Here is a 24392-nt window from a genome sequence, read left to right on the forward strand (position 1 = left end):
AAACATCTACATTCAGAGCACTCTTATTCTAGTGTCAGTCTATACAATAGGTCAACTCATGGCTACTCTAAGCTGTGCTAAACCATATGTACTAAATGTATTTGGTGTAATATGTACTATAAAGCAGCAGTTTCAGAGCTTTGTTTGATTTGATGTAAACAACAGCCAGGTCCAGTCTGACTACGGAGATCACACTGCAAGCATGATTGTTCTGATGTCGTACACCTGCCCTGGTTTTTAACTAGAAGCTACATTTTATTTTATTGTATTTTATTTATGCATAGTAACTGTGTGATACTTTATCAAAACAATAACAAACCTCAACACAAAACAACAACAGGAATATTTCACAACTTCTTATCAACTTCAGAATTACATCTTTAGGTTTATCTGGCAATGCCAGATATTGTCACATTAAAATACATCAATGAACAGCAGTTATGAGACAGATTTCCATAGAGTCCATCTGTGTGTGGTATCAACAAAGATATGCTATCATTCAACCCTTCAACCATCATGAGAAGAAAGAGCAGGCTGTTTAATCCCATTGATGATGTTCCGGTGCTGTGGATGGTCATCCATTTGAGTACACTTGCACCTAAACACAGATATCTAATATCTGACTTGAGACCAGTCTTGCCTGTAAGTTATGGATGGTGAATGTAAAGGCTAGCTCAGCAGGCCAAGGCAGACGGAGGATGCCTGTTACTGCATGATAACATGGGGCTCCAAGTTGAAGAGGAGATCGTCGTTGCCCCGCCACACCTCCAACAGAAGAGGGCCCTCGCCGAGCAGGGCCTCCTGAAGATCCTCCGTGCTGACCAGTGGCTGTCCATTCAGCTTCACTAGGATGTCACCGCTCTCAATGCCGCCACTGAGGTACATCGTTTGAGAGACAGACACAGAGCACACAGACACAAAGAGTTTGAACTTCTGTGTAAAAAGCTAAACACATCACTATTTAGTCTCTCTTAAGCTCTCCATGACTAAAGACCGTGACTGAGTGCTGGAGCAGCCTGTGACAAATGTTTGCGCCCACACCCCATTAAAGCGTTGGATGTGTTAGAGAACCGTCTTCATTAGGATGTACTGTACCTCTGAGCTGGTGAGTCTGGCAAGACTTCGTGCACCAGGATTCCACTGCTGACATCTGGAAAGTCGGAATTCTGCTGCCTCAGCTCCTCTGCTAGACTGCAGCGACCACAAACAAGCTCCATGTTAGTTCACAGTTGCATTCACTGCAGTGAGAGTGCAAGAGAGCAGAGGAAAAGAGGAAATGTAGAATGCAAGATTTATTTAAAGGGACACCAGGCAAGCCTGATGCTTTTTCTCTACGAAACTCCCCTCCCACTCCCACTCCCACTCGCTTGGTCTGAAGCTCTTTTCCTTTTCTTTGCATCTTCCGTCAAGGGTTTTCGCTGCTTCTTCGCCGGCTCTGCCATTATACACACGTTTGCAACACTCGCTAGCGTTTCGTTAGCCTCCCTCTGTGCTGTGGATGCAGGATGGAAACTGAAACTGCTTCGGTCGCCGGGTACGATACACTGAACTTGCAAGCGGGATATTCATCCTACAGGCAGTAGGGGCGGGCGAGATAGTCTTCATTCGCCCTGTAATGAGTCATTTAACCATATACCGACTTACGAAGATGAGTAATTAACACAAAAACGTTGCCTGGTGTCCCTTTAAGATATGTTTCCAACAAATACAAAGCACTGTGGTGCCATAATCAAATCCTTGTCAAAGGACAATGATCACTGTGGCCATGCCACTAGCATTTATAGCAAATACTACCTGCCTTTGCTATCAAGGCTTTGCCAGTCTAAGGCATGCCAACATTAATGTGGACCCCAACCTCTCCTCAATAGCGGTTGAATCTCTCATTTCCAAATGTGTTAGTGAATACATGCTGGTAAATGTAACATTCAAAATGTACCTTTCAGTGATGGTGATCATTCTGATGCCGATGTATCTCTTTTTTGTGCCTTTCAACTCTGTGGAAATAATAAAGACATGGTCTATTATGACAGCATCTAAAGTAGCCATAGGAATGATGAAAATGATCCCAAGCTTAGAATTAATGAACACCAGGAAGTGAGCAAAAGCATACTTTTGAATGATTTCATTTCATTCCCACTCTTTTTTCCACTCCATAAAAAGTATTGCACTTTCCTTCTTAGGAGCTGAGTGCTTTACAACCGCTATAAACTGTCTTACCTAATGTCTAAATCATCCCACAGTAAACGCATGTGCCAAGCACAGTACGTTGCATGCCAGAGTAGATCCGTTTGATAATATACAGTTGTAGGACTGCTACCAATGACTCTCAGCGTGTGGCCAAGATTACAATTTATGATACACCACTCGCTACAATTCTACATCCAAGGAATTAGAATTTCTCTTTAACTTTTGCCAAGCACAGAGTGCCTACTGGAGTTTGGAAAGGCAGTATCGATCAGTATCAACATACTCTATACTCCGTACTCTGTGTCAGTGTACATTCAGTTGGCATCATGCAATGTTGAACATATAGTGTGTATTGTGTGTACTATGTGTGTGTTGTGGTGCTCTGATGATGCATAGCTGCTGTAACAAAGTCGTTTCCTGTAAAGGATTAATAAAGTATCAATCAACCAATCAATCAATCAATCATACAGAGATACACCAGAAGAGTTCAGCGGACCTCACCTGAATCAGAAACCACTGGCTGAAGCTGCAGGCTCTGGGAGTACGTCCTAAATACCCTCTGCATGCCTGTTCAAAATGAGACATGACGAGTAGATGCTTTACACACAAGCTCATGTGAGGTCCCCTGATCATTCACAGCTAACGCACACTTGATTGTGTGAATAATATAGATAACAATAATTACTGTATGTTGAAGCAAAATAACCTGTCACGCGATTTCAACCTAAACTTAACAGACTCTTCCATCAACAATGACAATGTTCAAAGTTTGTTTCTTCTAGTACTAGTATTTATCAACACATTGAATTGAACACAAATGTTGCTTTTGTCTTTGAGTAACGTATAGACATATCCTGCTTCCTATGATTGTGAGTGTACCTTTGTGATGCTTGTCTAGAGATTCATTAAGGAAGCGATTGATTCGGTCAGAGGGGATGGCAAAGGAGATCCCTGCGGTCACTTTTAGCGTGTTAATCCCGATGACCTCACCGTCCTGTGATAACAAAACATGTGTCATGCAAACATATTTCACGTTTATAAACAATGCTGAATGGCTAGCTTAAACTACTCACCAGGTTGACCAGTGGACCTCCAGAATTCCCATACTGCTCCCATCAGGATATATATATACAGGAAGAAAAGAGAAAAAAACATGCTTTTAATTTTCTGCAACTTCCAGCCAATAAACAAAACTGAAAATGTTAAATAAAATGCTTCTACATGTACACTTAGTAGTAATACAATAGTATTAACTGCTATCTAAGGTCTCCTCTGCACTGTAGCTTGAAAGTTACTCCTCATTTGTGTAAGTCATTTGGATAAAAGCTAAATGAATACATGCAAATGTAAATATTTCATAAACTCATATCTCATATTCTCTTATTATTGTATTATAGAGCCAAAGCCTTTTCTGCTTGTCTGTCCTTATCATCATGCACCATGCAAAGGCTCTGGCTTACGTTGATGATGGCATCTGTCTGGATGTAGTCCATATCTGAGTCGTGGATGCCCAGCTCCTTTCCGTCTCGCTGCGCTGTGCTCACTATGCCCGTGGTGACTGTGTTCTGGAGGGCAAAGGGGCTGCCAATGGCAACCACAAACTCGCCAGGTCTCAAGTCGGTGGAGCGGCCCAGTAACAACACAGGCAGCTTTTTCTAAAAAACGAGGGTGACAGCATAAACAATCAAAACGAAATCCTGAAAGGGCTAAGACAAGAATATACAGAGAGTATCACTACAAACTCCAGCACATGACAAGTCCTTACTAGTAGATTAATGAGAGGAAACTCTTATCTGTCCCTACGTTTATCCAAACAATACAGCTGCCAAGTCTTACAGGCTTCAGCATCTGGAGCATGTCACGGTAGGCAGATCCATATGTTTAGAAATTCAGCGAAAGCTCCAGTTTCTACATTTCCTAACATGACACCTCGGCGGTTCCCAGGTCTAAATGTAGGTTAGCCAACGACAGGAGTAAACATCAGGTGATGATTAAAAGAGTATCCAAGATGTCTAGACAGAGAGGGAGGAGGATCTAAACAAACCTAGAGAAATCTGTTGACCCCTATACAATGGAAGTAGTGGGATATGTAGATGTGAACACACACAGATCGAGTATCATGTTATTAAAAAGGGTCAAACACAGAGACTGAGGAGGCCCTGCCCACAGAGCTGCCTACCAAATAAGGCAATAGCCTATGCTGCTGGAAATTAGCTTAGAGTTAGAACTATACTGTAAACATGTAGTCTTTGTTAAATTTCTCTGCAGTCTAGGACCAGCATTGATCACTAGAAATAAAACATTGGAATACAACCTGTGACAATTGTAAACTGTACTGACTTCTTGATTTCACCTTATGTGACCTTTGATGGCCTTGGTCTACATGAGCTACAACAAACTACTGATCTGCATGAGCTACCACAAATTACTGTTTCTATCTTTATTACAAATCTGGTTTCCTACAGTGCTGACACGGTCCCATGTGGTTTTCCCAGTTGAGGCTCAAACACCTCTGTGTGCAAAGACCTTACCACTGGGTCAACTTTAATCGTAGCAATGTCGGACTTTGTGTCCAGGTCCCTTATGGTGGCCTCATAGATGCCTCCATCGTGCAGCTGGACCCGTAAGTGCTGCTGGCCAGTCGCCGCGGCTGCGCTGGTCACCACGTGTGCGTTGGTCACGATCAGACCAGATTCAGTCATGATGAAGCCGGACCCACTGGACAGCGGCACATGCCGACCAAACAGTGGGTGTCTTCGGGTCACAATAGAGAGGACAGAGGGAAAGAGAAACTAAGGTTCAGTGACATACAGAACATATTTAAACAAACATATAAAGAATATACGTATATATGTATTCATTTAACAAATTCCTTTCTTCCTTTCATTAAAATCCTCAGTACCTCAGGAAGAGTTCCACGTGCACTACAGCCGGGGCAATCTTCTCAACCACGTCTGCTATGAAGTTGAACCTGTATCTTGGACTGTTGGGGTGTGCAGGACCTATACTAGCAGAAAGAATTGCAGATGTTAGTACTAATGTCCTCCTGACCCTCACAAGAACTGATCAGTCCTCACAAGTGTCCTCTGCATGTTGGATGCATAATGGAGTTCACATGGCTTCAGTCAGGCTGTAGATGTAGACCCAACATTTGAACTCATTTGGACCTGTTGTGACGATCCTTATAAATATCCCCACAAGTGTTTTAAGAAATGCATTATTTACATTTTCATGGCTTTTATGTTTATTTATCCTATTTGGAATCTTATTTTCAGTGAAGACAACTGATACAGATTGTGCCAGAATCTACTGTTTCTCCAAACTCAAGTAAGTTGATAGACCATGCACATAGATCACTGCAGTTACCTATGACTGTGTTTGTAACTTTCACATAGGTTTCTTAAAAAAGAATGCAAGACTTCAATGCCAAATGGTTGACAATTCTGATTGATTGATTGATTGATTGATTGATTGAAAATATTTATTGACATTTTAATTCAATATATAATTCTTATATAAATAAATAAATAAATAAATAAATAAATAAAATCATTTGGTACAATTATCAGTCAAAAGGATAAACACAATAAAGCCACAGGGCTTATTTCCATTGTAGTAATATTAACAAATTACATTTTGATCTTATTTGATACAACTCTTTAACTGCCCAAGGCCATTTTATTTGGTCTAATACACTAAATAGCTTCCTGGCCATCTTGCTATGAATTCATTATCATGTGGAGGATTCCAGCTTGGGTCCAGCTTTAACCCATTGTCTGCACTCCAGTGTTTCCCATACATTGACTTATTTGTGGCGGCCCACCACAATATCAACAATATTCAAGTTAATTCTGCAAACCTACCACCACAAATATAATTCAATTCTGTGGGAAACACTGCACTCACATTTCAGCCTCAGTGAATGTTCAGTGGGTAAACCCACACACCGTTTAACTGGTGAAGCCCAATGCCCCTAATCTCAACTCATTTTGAACTGATATCAGGTACAGCCATCTGATGTTAGGCAGGCATGACTGTGGCACATTTCGCTGAAACCGATGTCTGGAGATTAGACAGCGTTTAACTCGAGAGGAAATGCACATCTTGCTTTGACCCACAAAGAGACCTCAGACCTAGTCAGACTGACTTCAAAGACAGCACTGCTGGGATCACACCACACAAATGGGAAGTGTTTCCTCTCTTCTAGACACTTAGTCTTTCCCTACTGTACCGGGAGAGATCTGGGAATTTCCTCTTGTGACATGTGGGCACTTAATGTTGGCTCTGATCTTAAGGTTTTAACTCTTTGTCATACACCCAAGGCATGACAGGCTTGTGATTTGTAGAGTCTAATTCTGCTCAAAGTAGCATGAAATATCACACCTGGTCCCCTATACCATTCATGGCCCAGTTGGTGAAGTGATGGAGTTTATACTATGAAATGGGAGGATAGCCTGATCAGAAATTAGTGTTCTAGACTAACTGCTAAATCAACCAAATCCCATTGCTCAACATTCTTAGAGCTCCAAATTTGCTCCATGCTCCATATTTCCCCGATAGATCACAAAGGTATTTTCACACAACAAATGGCCTTGCATATTACCTGGTATGCTGTAAGTGTAAACTGATAACTGGCACATAACCAGTTGGAATATGCAACTAAATCGAATTGAGTTTGTAATTGGTAGACAGAGTAGACCAATTCCAAATTTAGCAGAACAAAATAAGCACAGCTCTTTACATTTAGGAATAAGCTACTAATTGATAACTTACCTTTGCTGGGAGGTGCACAAGGTCCTTTATGTGCTGGTATTATAGCGGTCTTTCCACGCTGCAGAGCTTTACGGCTGGCCGCCTTCATTTTACAAACATTAACATAGGTCTTTCCATCGATGCCACATACCTTATGCCCAGTTTTGCACTGACATATGCCCTTGGAAAGGCGCTTGCTGGCAGGATATTTACATTCGAGACCGTCTCCACAGGGCAAGTCGTCTCTCCGGCCGCAAAAGTCCCCCTCACCCAGGGTGCATACCAAGCAACAGTTGCACCGATCGGGCACATAGCCACTGGGGCAACTCGGGCTCGGACACTTGCTCACATCACACCGGGATGAGCACTTAGCTTTCGGTGCGGCACTGACCAGGTCATGCGCGAAAATCACAGCAGTGGCAAAAAAGAACACCTGCATCCTAGATGCACAGTTGACAGGGGTCAAGGACAGCGTAGGCTATGGCTCTGTGTGCGCAGCAGATAATAGGCTGCAGTCCACAGGGTTCAACTAATAATAGTGAGCCTCTCAGTTCGAGGTAAACTTGGAGAAAACTGCGATGCGTGTTTACAGACTTATTACAAAATAAAGCAATTCTTAAAATAATACTGTCCTGGCGGATTGTTTTGTCTCAAATGTATTTGAAAGCACGTCCGTAGCCCAATAACCTAATTGTAGACGTGCCCTGTCCCAACTAACCTCAGTGATGTTAGTTGGGTCCGCCTTAAAGCTCACCGACATGGCTATGGTCCAAAGCGCGCTCTCTCTCTCTCTCTAGTTTGCGTGTTCCAAAACGGTCTCTCACGTCTGAGTGTTCCAAAGCGGTCTTCACGCTCCACCTAGTGGCTCACTGTCAGGCTGACTACAGTGATCGTGCCACTGTAGGCTACATCATACCTGTCAACACTCCCGTTTTTCCCGGGTTTCTCCCGTATTTCAAGGTCATCTCCCAGCACCCTCCCGTTTTGTTATTTCTCCCGGAAAACTCCTGTAATTTGCATGGCCATCAAACTTTTAAAATAATTGATCCATTCAGGTTGCCAGATTGTCTATGAAATACACCCTACACATATACACGATCACTTAGTTTCAATTTCAACCGTTTTGTCATCAAGGCTAAAACCTGGTGCCGACTGCGCAGCCTGAGTCTCGTCGTAAGCAAGCGGGCTAGTTGAATGGCCTACTCCAGAACTAGCTGTTGTGAAATTGTAGGGAATTTAATTGATTAACACATCACATAAACTGTTATTGAGTGTTGTTGATACACTGAACTTGTGCTCTCGGAACCAAATCTGACAGCAAGCAGCTTTGGAGTTTTGGAAGTAGGCTGCAGGCAGGCAGCTGGTGGATACATAACTGGCATGCGTAAGGTAATGGTAAGGTAAAAGCAACGACCGAAATGCAGTGTTGAAACACGTATGAAACGTATTAAATATGCAAACACAGATCCGGTATAAACACTGACCCCCCCCCCCCCGAAAAAAAATCTCCCGTTTTTGGAAAGCTAAATGTTGATAGGTATGGGCTACATCTGGTGTGAGCAAATTTGTTACAGGTCAATATGAAGCTACATAACCTTTATTGTAAGGCTATATTATTGGCTATATTATTTTTTCATCTTCGCATTGCGATTTGATGATACAGACAAGTCCTTTAATAGTCCTAGAAAAGTATACACAAACTTAAAGGCCTATAAATTAGAAATAAATAGAACTGACTTTGTTGACTCAGTGTTGTCAAGGATCTCCATCTGGAAAAGGCATAAATTCAAAGATGAAACATGGTCAACATTTGATGTAGAAAGTTAAAACTACTAGAGCTTCAATAGTTTCTTTGATTCAATGAATTACATTGAGGCTAAAAAGATTGGCTTGCAAAATTACACCTGGAATCCAGTTTAATGGACAGCTCTGATGATTGTGGACTCCTACACCAACACCTCTGTTTCAGCAACTGAACTCTGTATATTTTTCAGGAGTAATGGTGGCTTCTCTCTGGCTCTCCCTAATTAATATCTTCCTCTGATACTTGGTTTGGGATTGTCCTGCTCTATAAAGCATCTGGTGGTGTGACACAACTTGCTCTTTTTTTCCATCCAGTGTTGGAAATCAGGAATTTCAGTAAAATATTCGGTATTTTCCTTCCTATCATTTTGACATCACTCTGTCTCCTCAGTCCTTTTGATGATTTTGAGAGTGCTTTTGATGATTTTGAGATGTTCCTTAAAGGTGTTTGTAGCTACGGGAGAGAGCAGTGACCCCCACCCAGTCTTGAACCCGGGTCTCCAGGCACTAATCCTGCAGCTTGACCAGAACGCCAAAGAGCCAGGCCCGCATGGCAGTCAGAGCGCATACTCAACTGTAGTGACGATACTCCGTCACACTGCCCTCCCCTTCGGGAAGCTTGCCCATGCACTTCACGCACACGTCCCTCGAGCAAACACCAGCCGTACTTCTCCCATCCCAGGGTGCCCCACACATGTGCTTCACCCATCTCTGGGGTCCCTCACACTGAGGTAAACCAATCCTGGGGGTCCATCATACAGCTCACACACTGGGCAAGCTTCGGATGACCTCACGGCAAGCCATCCCACTTCTGACACCATATGTAGCGAAGGGAGCAGTGACCCCCACCCGGTCTTGAACCCAGGTCTCCAGGGCACTAATCCTGCAGCTTGTCCGCAAAGCCAAAGAGCCAGGCCCATTGGTATGGCAGTCAGAGCGCATACTCAACTGTAGTGACGGTACTCCATCACAGTGTTATATGTAAGAAGTGTTTAAAACGGGCATTGCAGTCCAAAATCAAAACATTTGTAGGCTAATCTAATATGCTACTAACTTTGTGATTGGTAAATTGGTGGAGGGTGGCACAGCAGGCCAAAACACAAACTCAGAACATAAAGTGTATTTGCAGGCTGCAAATGAAAGTTTTAATTGTGAATAATATCCTGGCTGTACCATTGTTGTCAGTGAAGCCCGTTTTTGAATGGTGGCATATTATGGTCATTTTATGATTTATTACAATAAATATTACATACAGCGCCTTTAATTATGATTTGTTGCACCTAATTATAGGCTACTACTGTTGTAGGCTACTATCTGTGAATACTTTGCCTTCTGGAATTCCAAATCCCTGGGGGTTGAAGCAGATAGCATATTCATGTGTTTTAATCTAAAAAAGATCACAGACAAATGTTCACAATAATAATACGGATTGGGTAAATATGTTTCAGTACTTTTTTAAAGACTGAAGTGAGTGCACTCCTCCACTAACTGTAGTCTGTGTAGAAGAGCTGACCTTAACAGCTAAATGAGTCACTTTTTTGGGGTGGGGCGTCTAATTACAAATTAAAGTGCCTTCAGTTTGAGGTCATATGCTTTTCTATGCCATTTTCCAGTTAAAAATGTACCCCTTTTATAGCCTGGCCATGCCCACCTAGATCTCCTTTCAGGGAGATACTGGTCTGGAACAGCAACATTTACTAACGTTTCCATTGGTCGGTAGATAACCTATCTAATCAGCGACGAGAGGGGATGACTGTATAGTTTCAAAATCGAAAGTGGCTGTGGTAAATGGTAGCAACACATGCAAACATAAAAAATTGCAGTCAGAAAAATGTGTACATTTATTTACAGCAAAGGTAGGCCCATATGCATTGTTTCCTGACTGCCAATGCTGTTTATTGTGAGTTTGTAAACTTTAGGCGAAGTAGGAAGTAATGTTAGGAATCCCTGATCAATGTGATTGGTTAGGCTGGACCATGATTTTAAAGTTAAGCTGTCTACACCCATCACCATGCGTAGTGTTGGAAAGGTTTCCCAATCGTGAGTGTTCAGACTCTATTCCCTTTGTGAATGAGTTTGGTTTACCAGGCTACCCCTTCTGTACAGTTCTTCATAAAAACAACAGTGACAAACAGAAAGTATCAAAATAAGTCATGCTCCAAATGTATCTCAAGAATAAACATTGCTATTTTTAAAGTTAGTGCAAGCTAGTAGTAAAGATAGATCTTAATCTGATCTTTTTCGAATGACTCAATGGCACGAAGTCCATATGATGGGCCATATCACACAGGGATACATCTTGAACAGAATACACAGGTCTAGCTGCTCTTAGGCCATAAATAACTAATCGTGCCCTGCCAGTATTAGCATTTCAGGTTAATCATCAAGACTGTGGCAAACGGACCAGTGGCCCTCAGGCTGACAGGTGAATATTCCCATGAACAACAGGAAAGCACCACCAACATTGGCAGCACTGCCTGTATGTGATAGTTATTGTGAGGTGTCAATGACAGTGCGTGTTTTGACAGTACAACCATTTGATAAGCATTTTCCACAGTGGGCGGAAGTGGACAAAAGTAGACTCTTAACGCTGCATGTGCATAAAAGACAATCACAGTTCCATACCAAACCACTGCATAAAACACATGCATTTGTGTTAATGAACAGACATATTCTTCAAATCTGCAATTTTATTTGATTTCAAGACACTAATATACAATCTTAATTTTACAATCATTGAATAGGAATAAAAAGTCCAAGATGCATACATTGGTAGAAATGCTTAACCACTGAGAATCAGTCAACTGTGATCTTGGATAAGCTGTTGTGTAGGATGCACAAGTACCCCACTTGTTTGTTTACGGTCAACTGTATTCAAATGTGTCCATTGACAAATACATTCAAGGTATGAAAAAACACCCCAGAATCTGCAGCGTGTCTTTGTACTGAAATGTTTGTAGGCCTAAGTCAAAAGTGTAAACTTGCAGTTACATTCATACACATTTCTTTCATTTTTATTTTTTAACTTCAAGTTTCTGTTAGCCACGATAGTCTTTCTTTCTCTGTGTTATGAACTAAACTAATTTGGCAGTTGTGATGAGGCAGGCCAACATCTTGACCATCCTCGCTTCCGCATTCACCCCTCCCAAGATACAACAAAAATTCCCTTTGCCTCTTTCAAAATGGCCACCGCTAAGCACTGACAGTACTATGCTTAACAAGAAATCTGGGAAAGGCTCATACAGAAAACACAGCCCAGATATCTCAAAGTAAAAAAAAAAAAGCATGGACAATCACTCAAAATGGTCACATTGCTTTCCTCTCAAGTCCACCCACCAACCACCAAACAACTTATGCTTATTCAAACTCCTACCCAAGACTTCTTCTTGCTTCACATGATATTTCTGGATAATGCATTCTTTGAACTATTCTGCTGCAAGGTTGTGAAAGGACCTCCATAGAGCCCACATAACATTCTCACCAGAGCCACACTCTGAATGGACCTGCTAACGTAATGGCATATTAAAAATCCCCTAATGCATACTTAGGCAACACATTGATGATTGCTTAGGCAACAATAATAACAGTGCTATGCAGGCCAATGAAGGTGCTCAACAATTCTTGCACGCCATGCTCAAGAAAATGCCATTCTTGGTCTCAACTCCGCTCTCCCACTCGGCCCCAGAGCCCGGGCATCTACCAGGACGAGAAGAAGGGCCTCTTGCAGTGGAAGGTTTGGGTGAAGGCGTTGCCCAGCTGCACCACGCGGCCCTGCCCGCCCCCGCGGCTCCTCTCCACCACCACCCTCGGCATCTGCACCAGCTGGATGGGGCTCTTCCCGTCCTTCAGTGCCTGCGCCAGGTTCAGGATCTGCAGCAGGAGGGGTTAAGTGGAGAGGGGAGAGGAGAGAGGGCAAAAGTAAGGGATGGAAAGGCTGTAGTGGTGCACACTCACATGAAGTGATTGTAAAATTAAGCAATAAGCCCCGAGAGGCCGTAGGTTATGCTGATTCTACAACAGCTAAGGGGCGTTGTTAGGCACAACGCGCTAGCTACCTAAAACCCCCCCTTAGCTGTTGTAGAATCAGCGTAACCTACGGACTCGAGCGGCTAATTGCTTTTCTAAAACTGTTGCTATAAATACCTAGCAAAGTTTCATAAAGTAAAGGCAAAGCAACGAGAAATGTAACAATTTATTCATAGATAATCATTCTTCCGCCAATAAATATATTTCCTCTATCTGAATGGTTGCCAAGCAACGTCGAGAGACGCAGCTACTTTAACTTTTGTATCAAGTTATGGTAGCGCAGTAATATACAACGGAATGCGGTCAAGGTGTATGTTTGTGTTGGATTTTACAACGGCATCGAACGTGATTCAGCCAATCACAATCAAGGACCGGAACTATCAGTTTTAGAAGACAGACTAGGGGGACTTACCTGTCCTCTCATGACAGACATCTGCTTTTCAAACATGGTTTTGTCAAAGCCTTTGTCCGTCTGAAATAAGAGAGAAAAACAATTTAACATTAATGACAGAAAACTGGACAGAAAGAAAGACGGAGAAAACAAACAGACAGAAAGACAATTTTGTGCTCCTACCTTGAACATTTCGTACAGGTCCTCACAGAGATCCTGCACAAAATTCATGTCTGAGATGCGTGGGAGCACCAGGTCTCTGGTCTCCTGTGAAAAGGGCACTTTAGCCTGGGGCAACCATGCCCAGTGGAAGGGGTCTGATTACACAGAAACACACACACAGAAACACACACACAGAAACACACACACACACACGGCAGTGAGTTATACCGGTTCACCTCAACAGCTCAGAATGTCATTATGCAATGTGATTTCAAACAGTGAATCACTTTCTACAACTGCCAGTGTGCATCCTAAATGTTTCAAGGTGGTCATAAAAGAAGGAAAACATATGAGGGCGCTACCAAGTTGACCTTTATTCATTAACACCACATTGCATGAGATTCTTAAAGCTTTAGAGGGCTGTGTCATACCTCCAGAGGAATGCAACAAGGAGCTGTCAAAATGCCACACCACTGCCAGCTATGCCACATAGTGGCAGTGGTATGTGTTACAGCCAAGGTGCAAAAACATTTTCACTGTACACACTTACAAGCTCTCCATTCATCTGGGTGCTTGAAAGGGAAAGCCAGTCCATTGTCTATAGCGGCTATCTTGATGGCAGAGTCCTTTGTTGAGGCCCATTCAGAGTCCTTGAGAAGATGGAGGAGTCATGTCGTCAACAACGTCAACATCATCAACAACAACAACCATTTAAACAACCATGACATTTTGAACATTAAACATCACATTTTCAGGCACAAAGTCACAATCTCTGTAATCCTAGGCATACAGGTAGCTTGGTGCAATAATAATAATAATAATAATAATAATAATAATAATAATAAAGTTCTCTGCCAAAATAGGCAGTTCCTCTACATATAGAAGATATTTGTACACCCTTCCACCTGACTTCTAGCATTACAAAGTTGTTTTAATATGTATATTTCACAATTTCAACGTTTGCTGCTTTTACTACCAAAGCAGGTAGTCATGCCTTGCAGCTCACCTTTTCAGTGGCTTCTCCATCTCCAGGCTTCTCATACTTGATCAACCAGTTATCGTTGCCTCGGTCTACAGGAATTATGCAGGAGGACAACACAATGAGCTGCCATTTCTTCAAAAGAAAGACTATGTAGGTGGTAACTTTTCATTCAACATCATTGTTCATTGTTTTCAAATAAGGAGAAATTCTGAAATGCATTTTACACAAGCTTGGAGAACAAAGGATTGCTACAAAAGACTAATAGCGTGTCTAATCTTGTGAAGAACATTTTTTAGTCCACAGGCTCGACTGAACACAACATCAATTTAGTGGGTTATACTGATCAGAGGGAGAACAAAAACAAAGTCCTAAAATAGCTTAATGACATCTTACAAACCTGTATTTCGAATGACATAATCTAATACCACCAGCCTCTCGAACTGGGACTGGAGCTGTTTCCTTATGTTCTCAGGGAGGGGCTCTGCTTCAAACTTCCTCAGCCAGTAGTCTGCTTCATGGTAGCCCTCCACAAAGAGCTGGAAGGACCCCACCTGTAGAGCAGAGCAGAGCCACATCACTTCAGCATCATTAAATGCAAAGCCAGAGAACACAAAGCACAAAGCAATGATTTCTGCCTACGTTCGTTGGCAAATGACTACAGCATTAATAAAACACTCTCTTCAAACCTCTCAGTCTTTTGTTAGTAGATGTTTATTTAGCAGTAATGGTATGAACGGCACAGTATTTACACTCCATCAGCCGTAGTTACAAAAGTCAGCTTCTTTTAACCCTTTCATGCAATATAAACTTTTAAAAACCAAATGCACTACATTTGTATATGAGGCAAGGAAAATTCCCACAATGTTATGTTCTGTAGTGATGCAGACTATTATATGCATGATGAACTGAGAATAAACTGCTTCACAACACAGTAAGCTGTTGGCCTTTAACATCTTAGATAACATACACAAAATGACCAATGGTTTCATCATGTTGGCCATGTTTGGTATCAAAGGGCACTGAGAGCAGATAAGGGTGAGAGACGTGGCACAGTGACTGCATGGTTTGGAGTTCTGACTAGGTTTAAAGAGGATGATGAAATCTGGGTCTTATGCAGATGTTACCTTTGGAGGCAGGCCAACGCGGTGGAATCGACGACCTACTTTGGGAACTTTCTCAAGTGCGTACTTCTTGCCTCTCGATTTGGCCCGGTCAATGGCATTGTAGTGAAAGGTCTCACTGACCAGATAAACGACCTGGACAACGAAAAAAACAAAGAAACAACTGAGAAAACAGCAAAACACTTAAAGCACCAAGAACATAAATGACTACCAGCAACTGTTACCATGTACTTAAAACTTTGAAGTCATTTAGCACCTCTCCATGGGAGAATGTTACAAAGTACTATACCTCAACTGTGTTACCTTCATATACTGTAAACAACCTACTCATGACATGCCCTCGATGGGGGCCACTATGGTCGAATCCCCCTGTAGAGGCCTAGCACTCTCTCAGCTGATGCCCAATCTTTCTTCTGACAACATAATAACGCTTCCAGACAAACAGTAAAATACACGACGCAACTTCACCCAAAAGTGAACTCCATTTGGCCTTCTGACTAAACACAGGTTAGTTCTGTGATTTAACAGCCCTTACCTTTGTTTTGGGGACCACCTCCAGACTGAGTTTTTGGTCAACAAGAGAGGCCGCGGCCTCAGAGAGGTAGCCCTGATTGGGGATGAGGCAGCCTCGGCCAAAGCAGCAAGGACAGCACACCTTGTGGAAGTATTTGGTCCATTTGGGGTTTAGGTGTCCGTAAGGCTCTTCTGACTTTGGTTTGAATACGCCAACAATTTTCTGTTGTGAGGAATTATACAAACATTTAAAAAAAAAAAAAAATCAATGTACAGATACTGGCAAAGTACTCATATTCTGACCATCATAAGATAAGTCTATAGTCATCATTTACTACTTACTGGTGATAAGACCATCAATAATATAATAATCATACAAGCTCTGATTTGAAAACCAACCTTATAACTTCCATATCATTTCACATGTATAAATAAACACTGAGATCACCAATCTCACAGAGCTGCTGTATGTAACATAACTGGAAGCACGTGAAGTCTATTAGATTCAACTTCAGCTCCAAAAGCGCTCCGAGAAAACATTATTCTCTCAGAGTTGTTCTGCGTTGGCCTGTAACTCCACTGCTCACTACCCAAGCCTAAATCAAGTTTCACAGAACTGAACAGAATAAGTGAAGCTGTATTGCCCATGCAAGCTGTGTCCGTGCAGTCGGACATGTATTGTGTAGCTCAGTGTTTCATTCCAACAATTCCCGTTATCTCTGGGACAGTATTCCTGGCACTGCAGGAAGCTATTAGAGAGACTGAGCTCTTACCAAATGCAGAAACACATAGAAGCAGAACATAATCAGTGGATCACAGGAAGCAGGCAAGGGGATCTGCTATCTATGTGTTGCTCTCTGGACAGCACTGGGTGCATGGCAAATGTAAACGACTCACACCAGAACATACTGACTGGCAGTGTTGATGTACAGTACAAAGGGCCCCAACAGCTACAACACACCCATTGGAAATCTCCAATTCAAGTGCACGCATACACACACAGTTTGGCTTGTCTGAAAAGTGGATTAGGGTAGAATCCTCACCCCCTTGGGGTCTTTAACAAAGTAGCTCCCACTGGAACCCTGGGAAATGCGCTCAGGGAAGACCCCATTCTCAATGGCCTGTTCCGCGCGTTGGACAATTTCTGCAAAGGCCGGGTCCTCGGGGAAGTGGTTGAAGTCTCCGCTGCTGTTGCCTACCAAAGGACAGAAGATTGAAACTGTTAATAATGACCCAACAGTTGGCATAGGGGATCAGCGCATAGTGAGGAGGATGCATGTCCGGGTCTATTTACAGGACCAACTTTGAAGGGTTACCTTCATACCGTGTAGCATTAGCTTAAATGATCTTACACGGTTCTCAGAGATACACGACACGCACACGCACACACAACTCATGTGATCAAAAGGGCTGTGAGTGAAAATTAGATCAGGTGATAGAATTCAACTAGGCCTTGAGCAGTTGTATTTTTCTTTTCCTGCTCAGTCAGCTGACCTGCAGGGAGGTCGGCATGCGTCCAATTAGAGAACGGAGGAACATGCCCTCAGGAAACAGGCAGAGTCGAGGAGGAAACTGAGCAAGATACAGTGTGGACGTGGGTACAAAAAAAAGTGTGGATAAACAGAGGGAAAAAAAAAGTGTTGACAGCAAAGAACAGGAGCAGAGAGAGAGAGAGAGAGAGAGAAAGACAGAAAGAGAGAGAGAGAGAGGGAGAGAGAGAGAGAAGCATGGGAAAGTGAGATGTTCACCAGGTGTTAAATAACAGCCCAGCCCATGCAGAGTTCAGAGTGAACTGTTTCTGTTTAGAAGTGGAGCGTATGCTAATGGCTCATGATTAGTCATCTTCAGCAGCTGACAAGAGATAATGCTCAACTTACCTGGGAAAGAAAGCAGACCAACATAATTCCACTGCAGAATGATCATAAACACCATTGCAAAATCCTATTCTGAAATTCTGATCAGACTAAACCAGGTATGCAAATTCAAGCAAGTGCTTTCCTTAGCATCCAATGTTTCTGTATGATAAACTGGCAGATGTACTATTCCTGTTTGTGCTGCCTGCCCCATTTTAGAGAAGAGACATTGACTTATGTTCTATTTATTTGGCCTATTTAACAACCTCTGCATTAGCCCATCCCTTAAAAGAATAATATCTAGTGTTCCTATGCAAGACACATAACTGGACTATATGACTATGAAGATTACGTATTTTTACAAGTCCTCAGAAGCTAGGCTATAGCTTGGATGGATGGACCTTGTATTAGACACATTCATTTACCAAACAATATGCAATGCAGCTATGTCAGGTGGATGTTCCCTAGATTTGTGATTAAATTATAGATCAAATCACTTCTTTATTTCCCCACAGGTTCCTCAAGAACACTTTACTTTGACCAGAGACTGGCTGCAGTGTGACATTGCCACACAGTTTGATCCTAGTGCAAGCAGCAAAGCAATGAATCACACCTCTGATGCATGGTCAATACAACGCAGTCTGAGTCTACGCGCTCCATGTTCACATGCGTCAATAACACAGGTTCCTCCAAGGGTCATGTTGCACAGAGATTTATTCAACTCAGTATTCATTCAACACTAGGGAGGTTCTGGTGTGTCACTCCATGCAGTGTCACTCCATGCAGTGTCACTATTATGGGACATTACTGGTCATCTGGCCTCTGGACTGCATTTTTTCTCCACCAAGGAAGTATAAACAAAAGTGTATTCAGATGTATTAGACTTAACAAATAAGTAAAGGATACATGCAATTAGAAAATACATAGACGGTATAAACAAGCCATGATAATCTTATCCACTTGAGCTCCCACTCACTCCCTCCCTCCCTTGTCCTCTCGGACATTTCAACTGACCGGTCTGGTCCCAGCCCCCATTGAGCTGCATTAAGTCCATTACTCAAACAGAGAGCTGCTCAAATGGGCATTAAATATTCATTAGTGGGCTTATTCAGGCCAAGGCCACACTCCCTTTCTAATACTCAGCACAGAACTGACTAGGGCTGAACCACATTTCCTTCATGTAGGCTCTCTCATACATACATCCTCATAATAAGAGGATAAAAATGCATAAACAGAGGCTATATGATCATTCTGTTGCTCAGACAAAATCAGTGGAATTTACCATGTGCATTGCTAGTGCTGCATAAATTCTGTTACACATTCATTTTTACAAGAAGTAAAATAATCGTTTCAACAGAAGATAGACCCAAGCGGTGGAAGCACAGATATAATAGCTTAAATATAATAATTGCCCTTTACAACCATTCATGCTAGAGAATAATAAGTGTGGGTTGGGTAAAGTAAGATATGAATAGGAAGGTGTGGCATATAATCACATTCTTAGCTCAACATCAACATTAAAATTCCAAACAAATTGTGCACTGACAACCTAGCTCAACTTCCACCTGCAGAGGAGACAGAGGATGTGTTCAAGTGAATACTCCAGACAAGACTGAATGCTATTGCTATATTTCAAAGGTTATGATAGAACATTAGTTCTCGCGAGAGCTAAATTTGAATTTGCTCAGTGCTCATGCTCATTACCTATGCCCATGAAACCGAGCTGCACCAATCACCTCGGTGTATCTGATATAGGCGGGCCAGAGGCGAGCTAAACATGACGTCAGCGCTGCGACATTGAAGTCCGGAAACACTGGTCGTAGTGTTATCCAATTGCGTGCAGTGATTTTATCAAATTCATGCTTGGTGCCGCCCCTCGAGTTGGGCCATTTTCATTACTCGTAGCCAGACCCTTAATCTTTCGGATTGGGTCTGGTCCTCCAGGCTAGAATTTACAGCCAAATTGTCCAAAATCAACATGGAGGTAAAAATAATATTTCTAATTATAAAAACATGTCCTATGACTCAAAGACAAAGACAAAAAGTGGTCTTCAAGCATAAAAAAATAAATGTGTTTACACAACCAAAACGATATGATTTTTAAATTAATGTCATCTTCCTTGTGTGACAGACAGTTAAAGCTCACCTTCACATTAGCGCTGTGCTTCATGCACTAGGCATACTCAATCAGAAGTGGCCAAACTTAAAAGCGACATTTGGAATACAAAACTGAAGCTTAACTTGCAAACCTTGTGTCTTTTGGCGATATAGTCCGCAGTTTTCAGCTATGAAAGGTTTTCTTTCAATGCTCTAGCCTAAAACACAGAAACTGCATAACTATGATATGCACCAATATGAAGTAGCAGATAACAAAACTAGCTGCCAAACAAAAGCATACCTCAAAAGTGGCAAACTACAGACTTAAAACCACACTGCATGATGTAAACACTTTTGGGTACATCTTTAGGTGACTAGCTTTGCCATCTTCACATTTTTGATCTGATAATGATCCGTCAAAGACACTCCGATTTGCTGACCGACCCAGAAGAAATTTAACAAAAGTTTACACCACAACCAAATACATCTCAAAACCACACAAGTTAGCAGGGAGTGGTTTGATATACACAAAAATGTTAGGAGTAATTTACAAATTGCCACAATTAAAACAAGGAAATCATGTAACCTCCTAAATCCAAGCAATTCATTATCTACCTTCTGCATCATGAATTTATTTAACCTAGCCTATATATAGCCAAATAGATAGATAGTAGATCTAATCAAGACTTCTTGCTGGCAAATTTGAGTCAACATGTGAATACATCTTTCCACACTCTTATGCCTGTGCCTGGACAGATTTGTTGGGTATGGTCCCAAAGTGAAGAAACTACCCATCTGTCAGAATATTTGACTGCTTAGCACAGTTCTTTCATGCTTGTTGCAGGCCTACAGCATACTTATTAAGCTTAACACCAGAAATCTTCAAGGAACCTTAGGGCTGCACATCGCAAAATGAACCAATGCAATTATCCTCCTTGACTGTGCCACATCTGATTGGCAAGCATGCCTAGTGCATGAGAAGCACTGTACTTCTGATTCGTGGGCTTCAGTCAATCAGGAGTGCTGTGCTTCTCATGCACTACATACACATGCGCACCAATGAGAGACCACCAACTTAGAGACATTATGAATATTGAACTGAATCTTGACATTGAATATGATTTTTGAATGTCAATCACAATATCTGTCAGAAAAATCACAATTAGATGCGTCCCTCAAATCGTGCTGCTCTAAACCTTATTGCATTATTTGAGTTTCTATTCAACATCTTGCTCGTATTCCGTCACACAAACATACGGGCATTTGTGCGCATTTAAGGGCATTTTGGGCAGTACCCAGGTATGCCATGCTGTTGAAGGTACAAACAAATGCTGCATTGCCATTGAGATCACATAGTAAGGAGCTGGCTCTAGGGTTATAAAAGTATTTTATTGTGTTTAGTTGTATAATGAAAGCACAGTTTTTATAACGATCAATGTGTGTTCACTTCTGGTTCCTTAGCTATCATTTTGGTAACGAGCTATTTGACGTCATTAGAACACTAAACTAGGGATGCACTATATATCGGCGGCCGATATATTATTGGCCGATAAGTTAAAAAATGGAAATATTATTATCGGATAACAGAATTCTGGCCGATAATTTGCGCCGATATTTTTTAAAGTCCTAATTTAGGCCTACGTAAGGTCCGTCTGGCTACACTGAGCTACTTGAGCTTGGTTGGCTATACTTTTTCCTCAATATAATGTCAGCGGTGTGAATGTATTTCACCACTCTAACAAAATCTGTGGATATGCGTTCATTTGGGAATCTGTGCATCTCAAAATCCTCTCGTGAATGATCCGCCATTTAACCTTACCAGAGCGGAGCTCAGCCCTATCTAGAGTCGTCTTGTGCTGATGTGTTTGCACTACCGCGCTGGTCGGGGAAACAAATAAACAAACTCGTTAGTGGGACGAGTACATAAGTAGGCCTAGTTCTAAGTTGTGTTTTAGTATTATATTTGCATTACTTTAGCTTGGGTTTTGTATTATTACCTAGAAATATGCTAACCATTCCTGCTTCAGTTCCAGACAGGTCATCATAATAAGTTATTAAAACCTTCGGGGCTAACCCCTTTCATTTCTGCTGCAGCAGGTTGTGTGCAACAGAGTAGACGGACATAAGATACAGTCTGAGGAGTTGCAGCTTTATTCAGTTACCCGCAGTTGAAACTAAACCTAAGTTTCCCTCACAAACTCTGATTTGGTCGCTATAATGTAGCTTATTCCCAGCTGAGCCGTTTATGAGTTTTTTATTCCTAAATGAAAACGATTCATACTCTCTAGCCACCTCACTCGCAATTCACTGACGTCAGGTTCACTTAAAGGAGCCACACATACTGTAGGGCTAGGCTACTGTTATGTTGACTGCTGTACTATTGAGGACTATTATGAGTTCTGTCCATCATTTGGTGTTAGGTAAAATTACTGCAATACAATTATGCTTATTAAATGCTTTCCCCAAATCACTTTTCACAATTTTTTTTCAAGAGTAATATTATCGGTTATCATATCGGTATCGGCCATAACAAACCAATAAATAACGGTTATCGTTATCGGCCCTAAAATTCCATATCGGTGCATCTCTACACTAAACATATCAGAGGCGGCAAATGTTAAGTTATCCTGAATGTCCTGGAATGTCCTGTCTAGATTTTTTGACATTAATCTCTCCTATGATATATTGCTATTGTCTATCCAAAGTAAGGTGCCTGTTTCAAAGTAAACTGATGGTCAAATCAACCAAAACTCCGATATTGTTTGTTTGCACCTCCAAGTGATCTGTGACATAAGTTTGTGTGAAAGAATAGGCTGCCCATCTAATGCTAAATATAGGGAGCATTACAGCATCTGCATCAAGGATCCACAATTGGCCTGAATTGTAGAGCATATGGTCCATCACAGGACACCAGGAACATGGAACCTACCTGCAGATGTGAGATAAAGGGGTTTGAAACTGGATGCTGCCACAAGTGCCTTTGGGGGTGGTCTGCTTTGCAGGTGAGGGAGAGGGCAAATCTGATCAAGCTCTGATGAATATTCTTATCTGATCACTTCATATATTGGCATATAAAAATGGCTTGATTTTGAGATGGTAAATTTTATTTTCAAAAAGACACCCATTCTGTAGCCCATCACTGTGCTGAGCTGACAGAGGCTTTTGTGTGTGTGTGTGTAATATATAGTAGCATAACAAATGATTAGACCATCAGGTGCATTGCACGAGTGGTCTTCCATATAGTTAAATATCAAGCATACAATAAAAAAAAAAGTCAGACTATGTAGGGTTTCCATGGAAACGATCGCAGTTCTGGAGTTGGCTCTAACGTTACATGATAGCAGGCTGTTCTCATTCTGATGGCTGTCTCTTTAACAAAACCCATTCACATTGTCTTTACGTTGAGCCAAATGATTTTAGACATATTACAGGACTGTAAAATAATTATTTAAACGAATGTTTGCCACAATTTCCCGATGCAGTTAACGTTACATCACAAGGAAGACCAAACGTTCATGAGGAAGACGACCGACGAATCCACCAGTCAGTTAACGTTATGCTAACGGCGTAACTACAAGACAGACACCTGGTGCTCATTAGCAAATGAATCAATCAGCTGGCCATTAAGATAATGTCATGGGTAGGCTGTGACCCCCCACCCCACCCCACCCCCTCCCGTTAGGCAAGGTTAACGTTACCTGGTGAAGCCAAATTCTCTTTATCCGAAGAAGAGCTGTTCCTGTTCCGTCTCGAGCGTTTGTCTTTACCTCCTCGAGGTGACAGATTTCCGGCCGGACTGGGTAACAAAAGTGCCTCTTCGCCAGAGCCTTCTGCTTCAAGCTCAGTTAAAACACTTTCACATGAGTCCGAAATCCGAACTGCGCCTCCTGGATTTAAAGTCAACCCCAGTGTGCATTCAGTTCGGTTTCTGTCAAACAATACCGACGAGACCATGGGCGAAGGAAAGTTGGGCTTTGCCTCCGATGCCTCCGCGCTGTCTAGCTCTTCGTTCTCGTTTGGATCACATTCTGCCATCATCGTTGCTGCCGATTTTGGTTATTATCCAGTACAGTAACGTCCAACTTTAAATTATGATAAAAATGCAAAGCTCTTTTATAGCCCCATTTTCCGTAGCTTTAGGTTACTTCGTTACCTGTACATTAACGTTTGTCGCTCACCCGCTAACGAAGGTTTGCACCCATTTTCATGTCCACATCATCTGTCACTGAGCGAGCTTCCTCTATTTACTGCGTCTGCGCAGTCGTTTGGGTAGAATACCTGATAACATTTTAAAGAGACAAACACCTTTCAGAAGGCGTTGGTCTGTTGTTGCTGAATGTTAGACATTCAGTGATGAGAGAGAGAACTTCTTGAGGAAATGCTGTCCAGTACTATTGGCATACAGATGGAAAGGGTTGTGTGTAGTAAATACGTATTTTAATGCAGATTTAACAGCGTTCAAAACACCATTAAAGTGATAAGGTAAGGAGGTAAAATAATCAAGG

The 24392-nt window shown here is 41.9% G+C and overlaps 2 protein-coding genes across 2 annotated transcripts in view; both read right to left on the bottom strand.

The window, feature by feature from the left end:
• htra3a (HtrA serine peptidase 3a) overlaps positions 1 to 7632 on the bottom strand; it is a 7960-nt gene extending 328 nt beyond the window's left edge. Inside the window, exons 1-10 of the mRNA XM_076294249.1 lie at positions 6961 to 7632; positions 5090 to 5189; positions 4719 to 4941; positions 3648 to 3842; positions 3261 to 3293; positions 3067 to 3181; positions 2689 to 2754; positions 1937 to 1994; positions 1096 to 1191; positions 1 to 874 (exon numbers count right to left, since the gene is read on the bottom strand). The exon at positions 1 to 874 is cut by the window's left edge and continues 328 nt beyond it. Of these exons, the coding sequence (XP_076150364.1) occupies positions 706 to 874; positions 1096 to 1191; positions 1937 to 1994; positions 2689 to 2754; positions 3067 to 3181; positions 3261 to 3293; positions 3648 to 3842; positions 4719 to 4941; positions 5090 to 5189; positions 6961 to 7378 (1473 nt within the window). The 5' untranslated portion in view covers positions 7379 to 7632 and the 3' untranslated portion in view covers positions 1 to 705. The remainder of the gene's footprint in view (positions 875 to 1095; positions 1192 to 1936; positions 1995 to 2688; positions 2755 to 3066; positions 3182 to 3260; positions 3294 to 3647; positions 3843 to 4718; positions 4942 to 5089; positions 5190 to 6960) is intronic.
• A 3782-nt stretch (positions 7633 to 11414) lies between these two features.
• On the bottom strand, positions 11415 to 24112 carry pi4k2b (phosphatidylinositol 4-kinase type 2 beta). The gene is made up of 10 exons (XM_076294248.1): positions 23586 to 24112; positions 16981 to 17132; positions 15960 to 16160; positions 15428 to 15559; positions 14701 to 14854; positions 14328 to 14392; positions 13872 to 13971; positions 13343 to 13476; positions 13181 to 13240; positions 11415 to 12612 (listed from the first exon to the last, which is right to left on the bottom strand). Exons 1-10 carry the CDS (start codon positions 23923 to 23925, stop codon positions 12439 to 12441), a joined length of 1512 nt encoding a protein of 503 aa, XP_076150363.1. The 5' UTR covers positions 23926 to 24112; the 3' UTR covers positions 11415 to 12438.
• Positions 24113 to 24392: the final 280 nt, after the last annotated feature.

The sequence above is a fragment of the Alosa pseudoharengus genome, unplaced genomic scaffold (genome assembly GCF_046254945.1).
Source record: "Alosa pseudoharengus isolate Yale_2024_CS ecotype anadromous, Long Island Sound unplaced genomic scaffold, YU_APseudo_1.1 YU_APseudo_1.1_scf_2, whole genome shotgun sequence".
NCBI classification, from domain to species: domain Eukaryota; kingdom Metazoa; phylum Chordata; class Actinopteri; order Clupeiformes; family Clupeidae; genus Alosa; species Alosa pseudoharengus.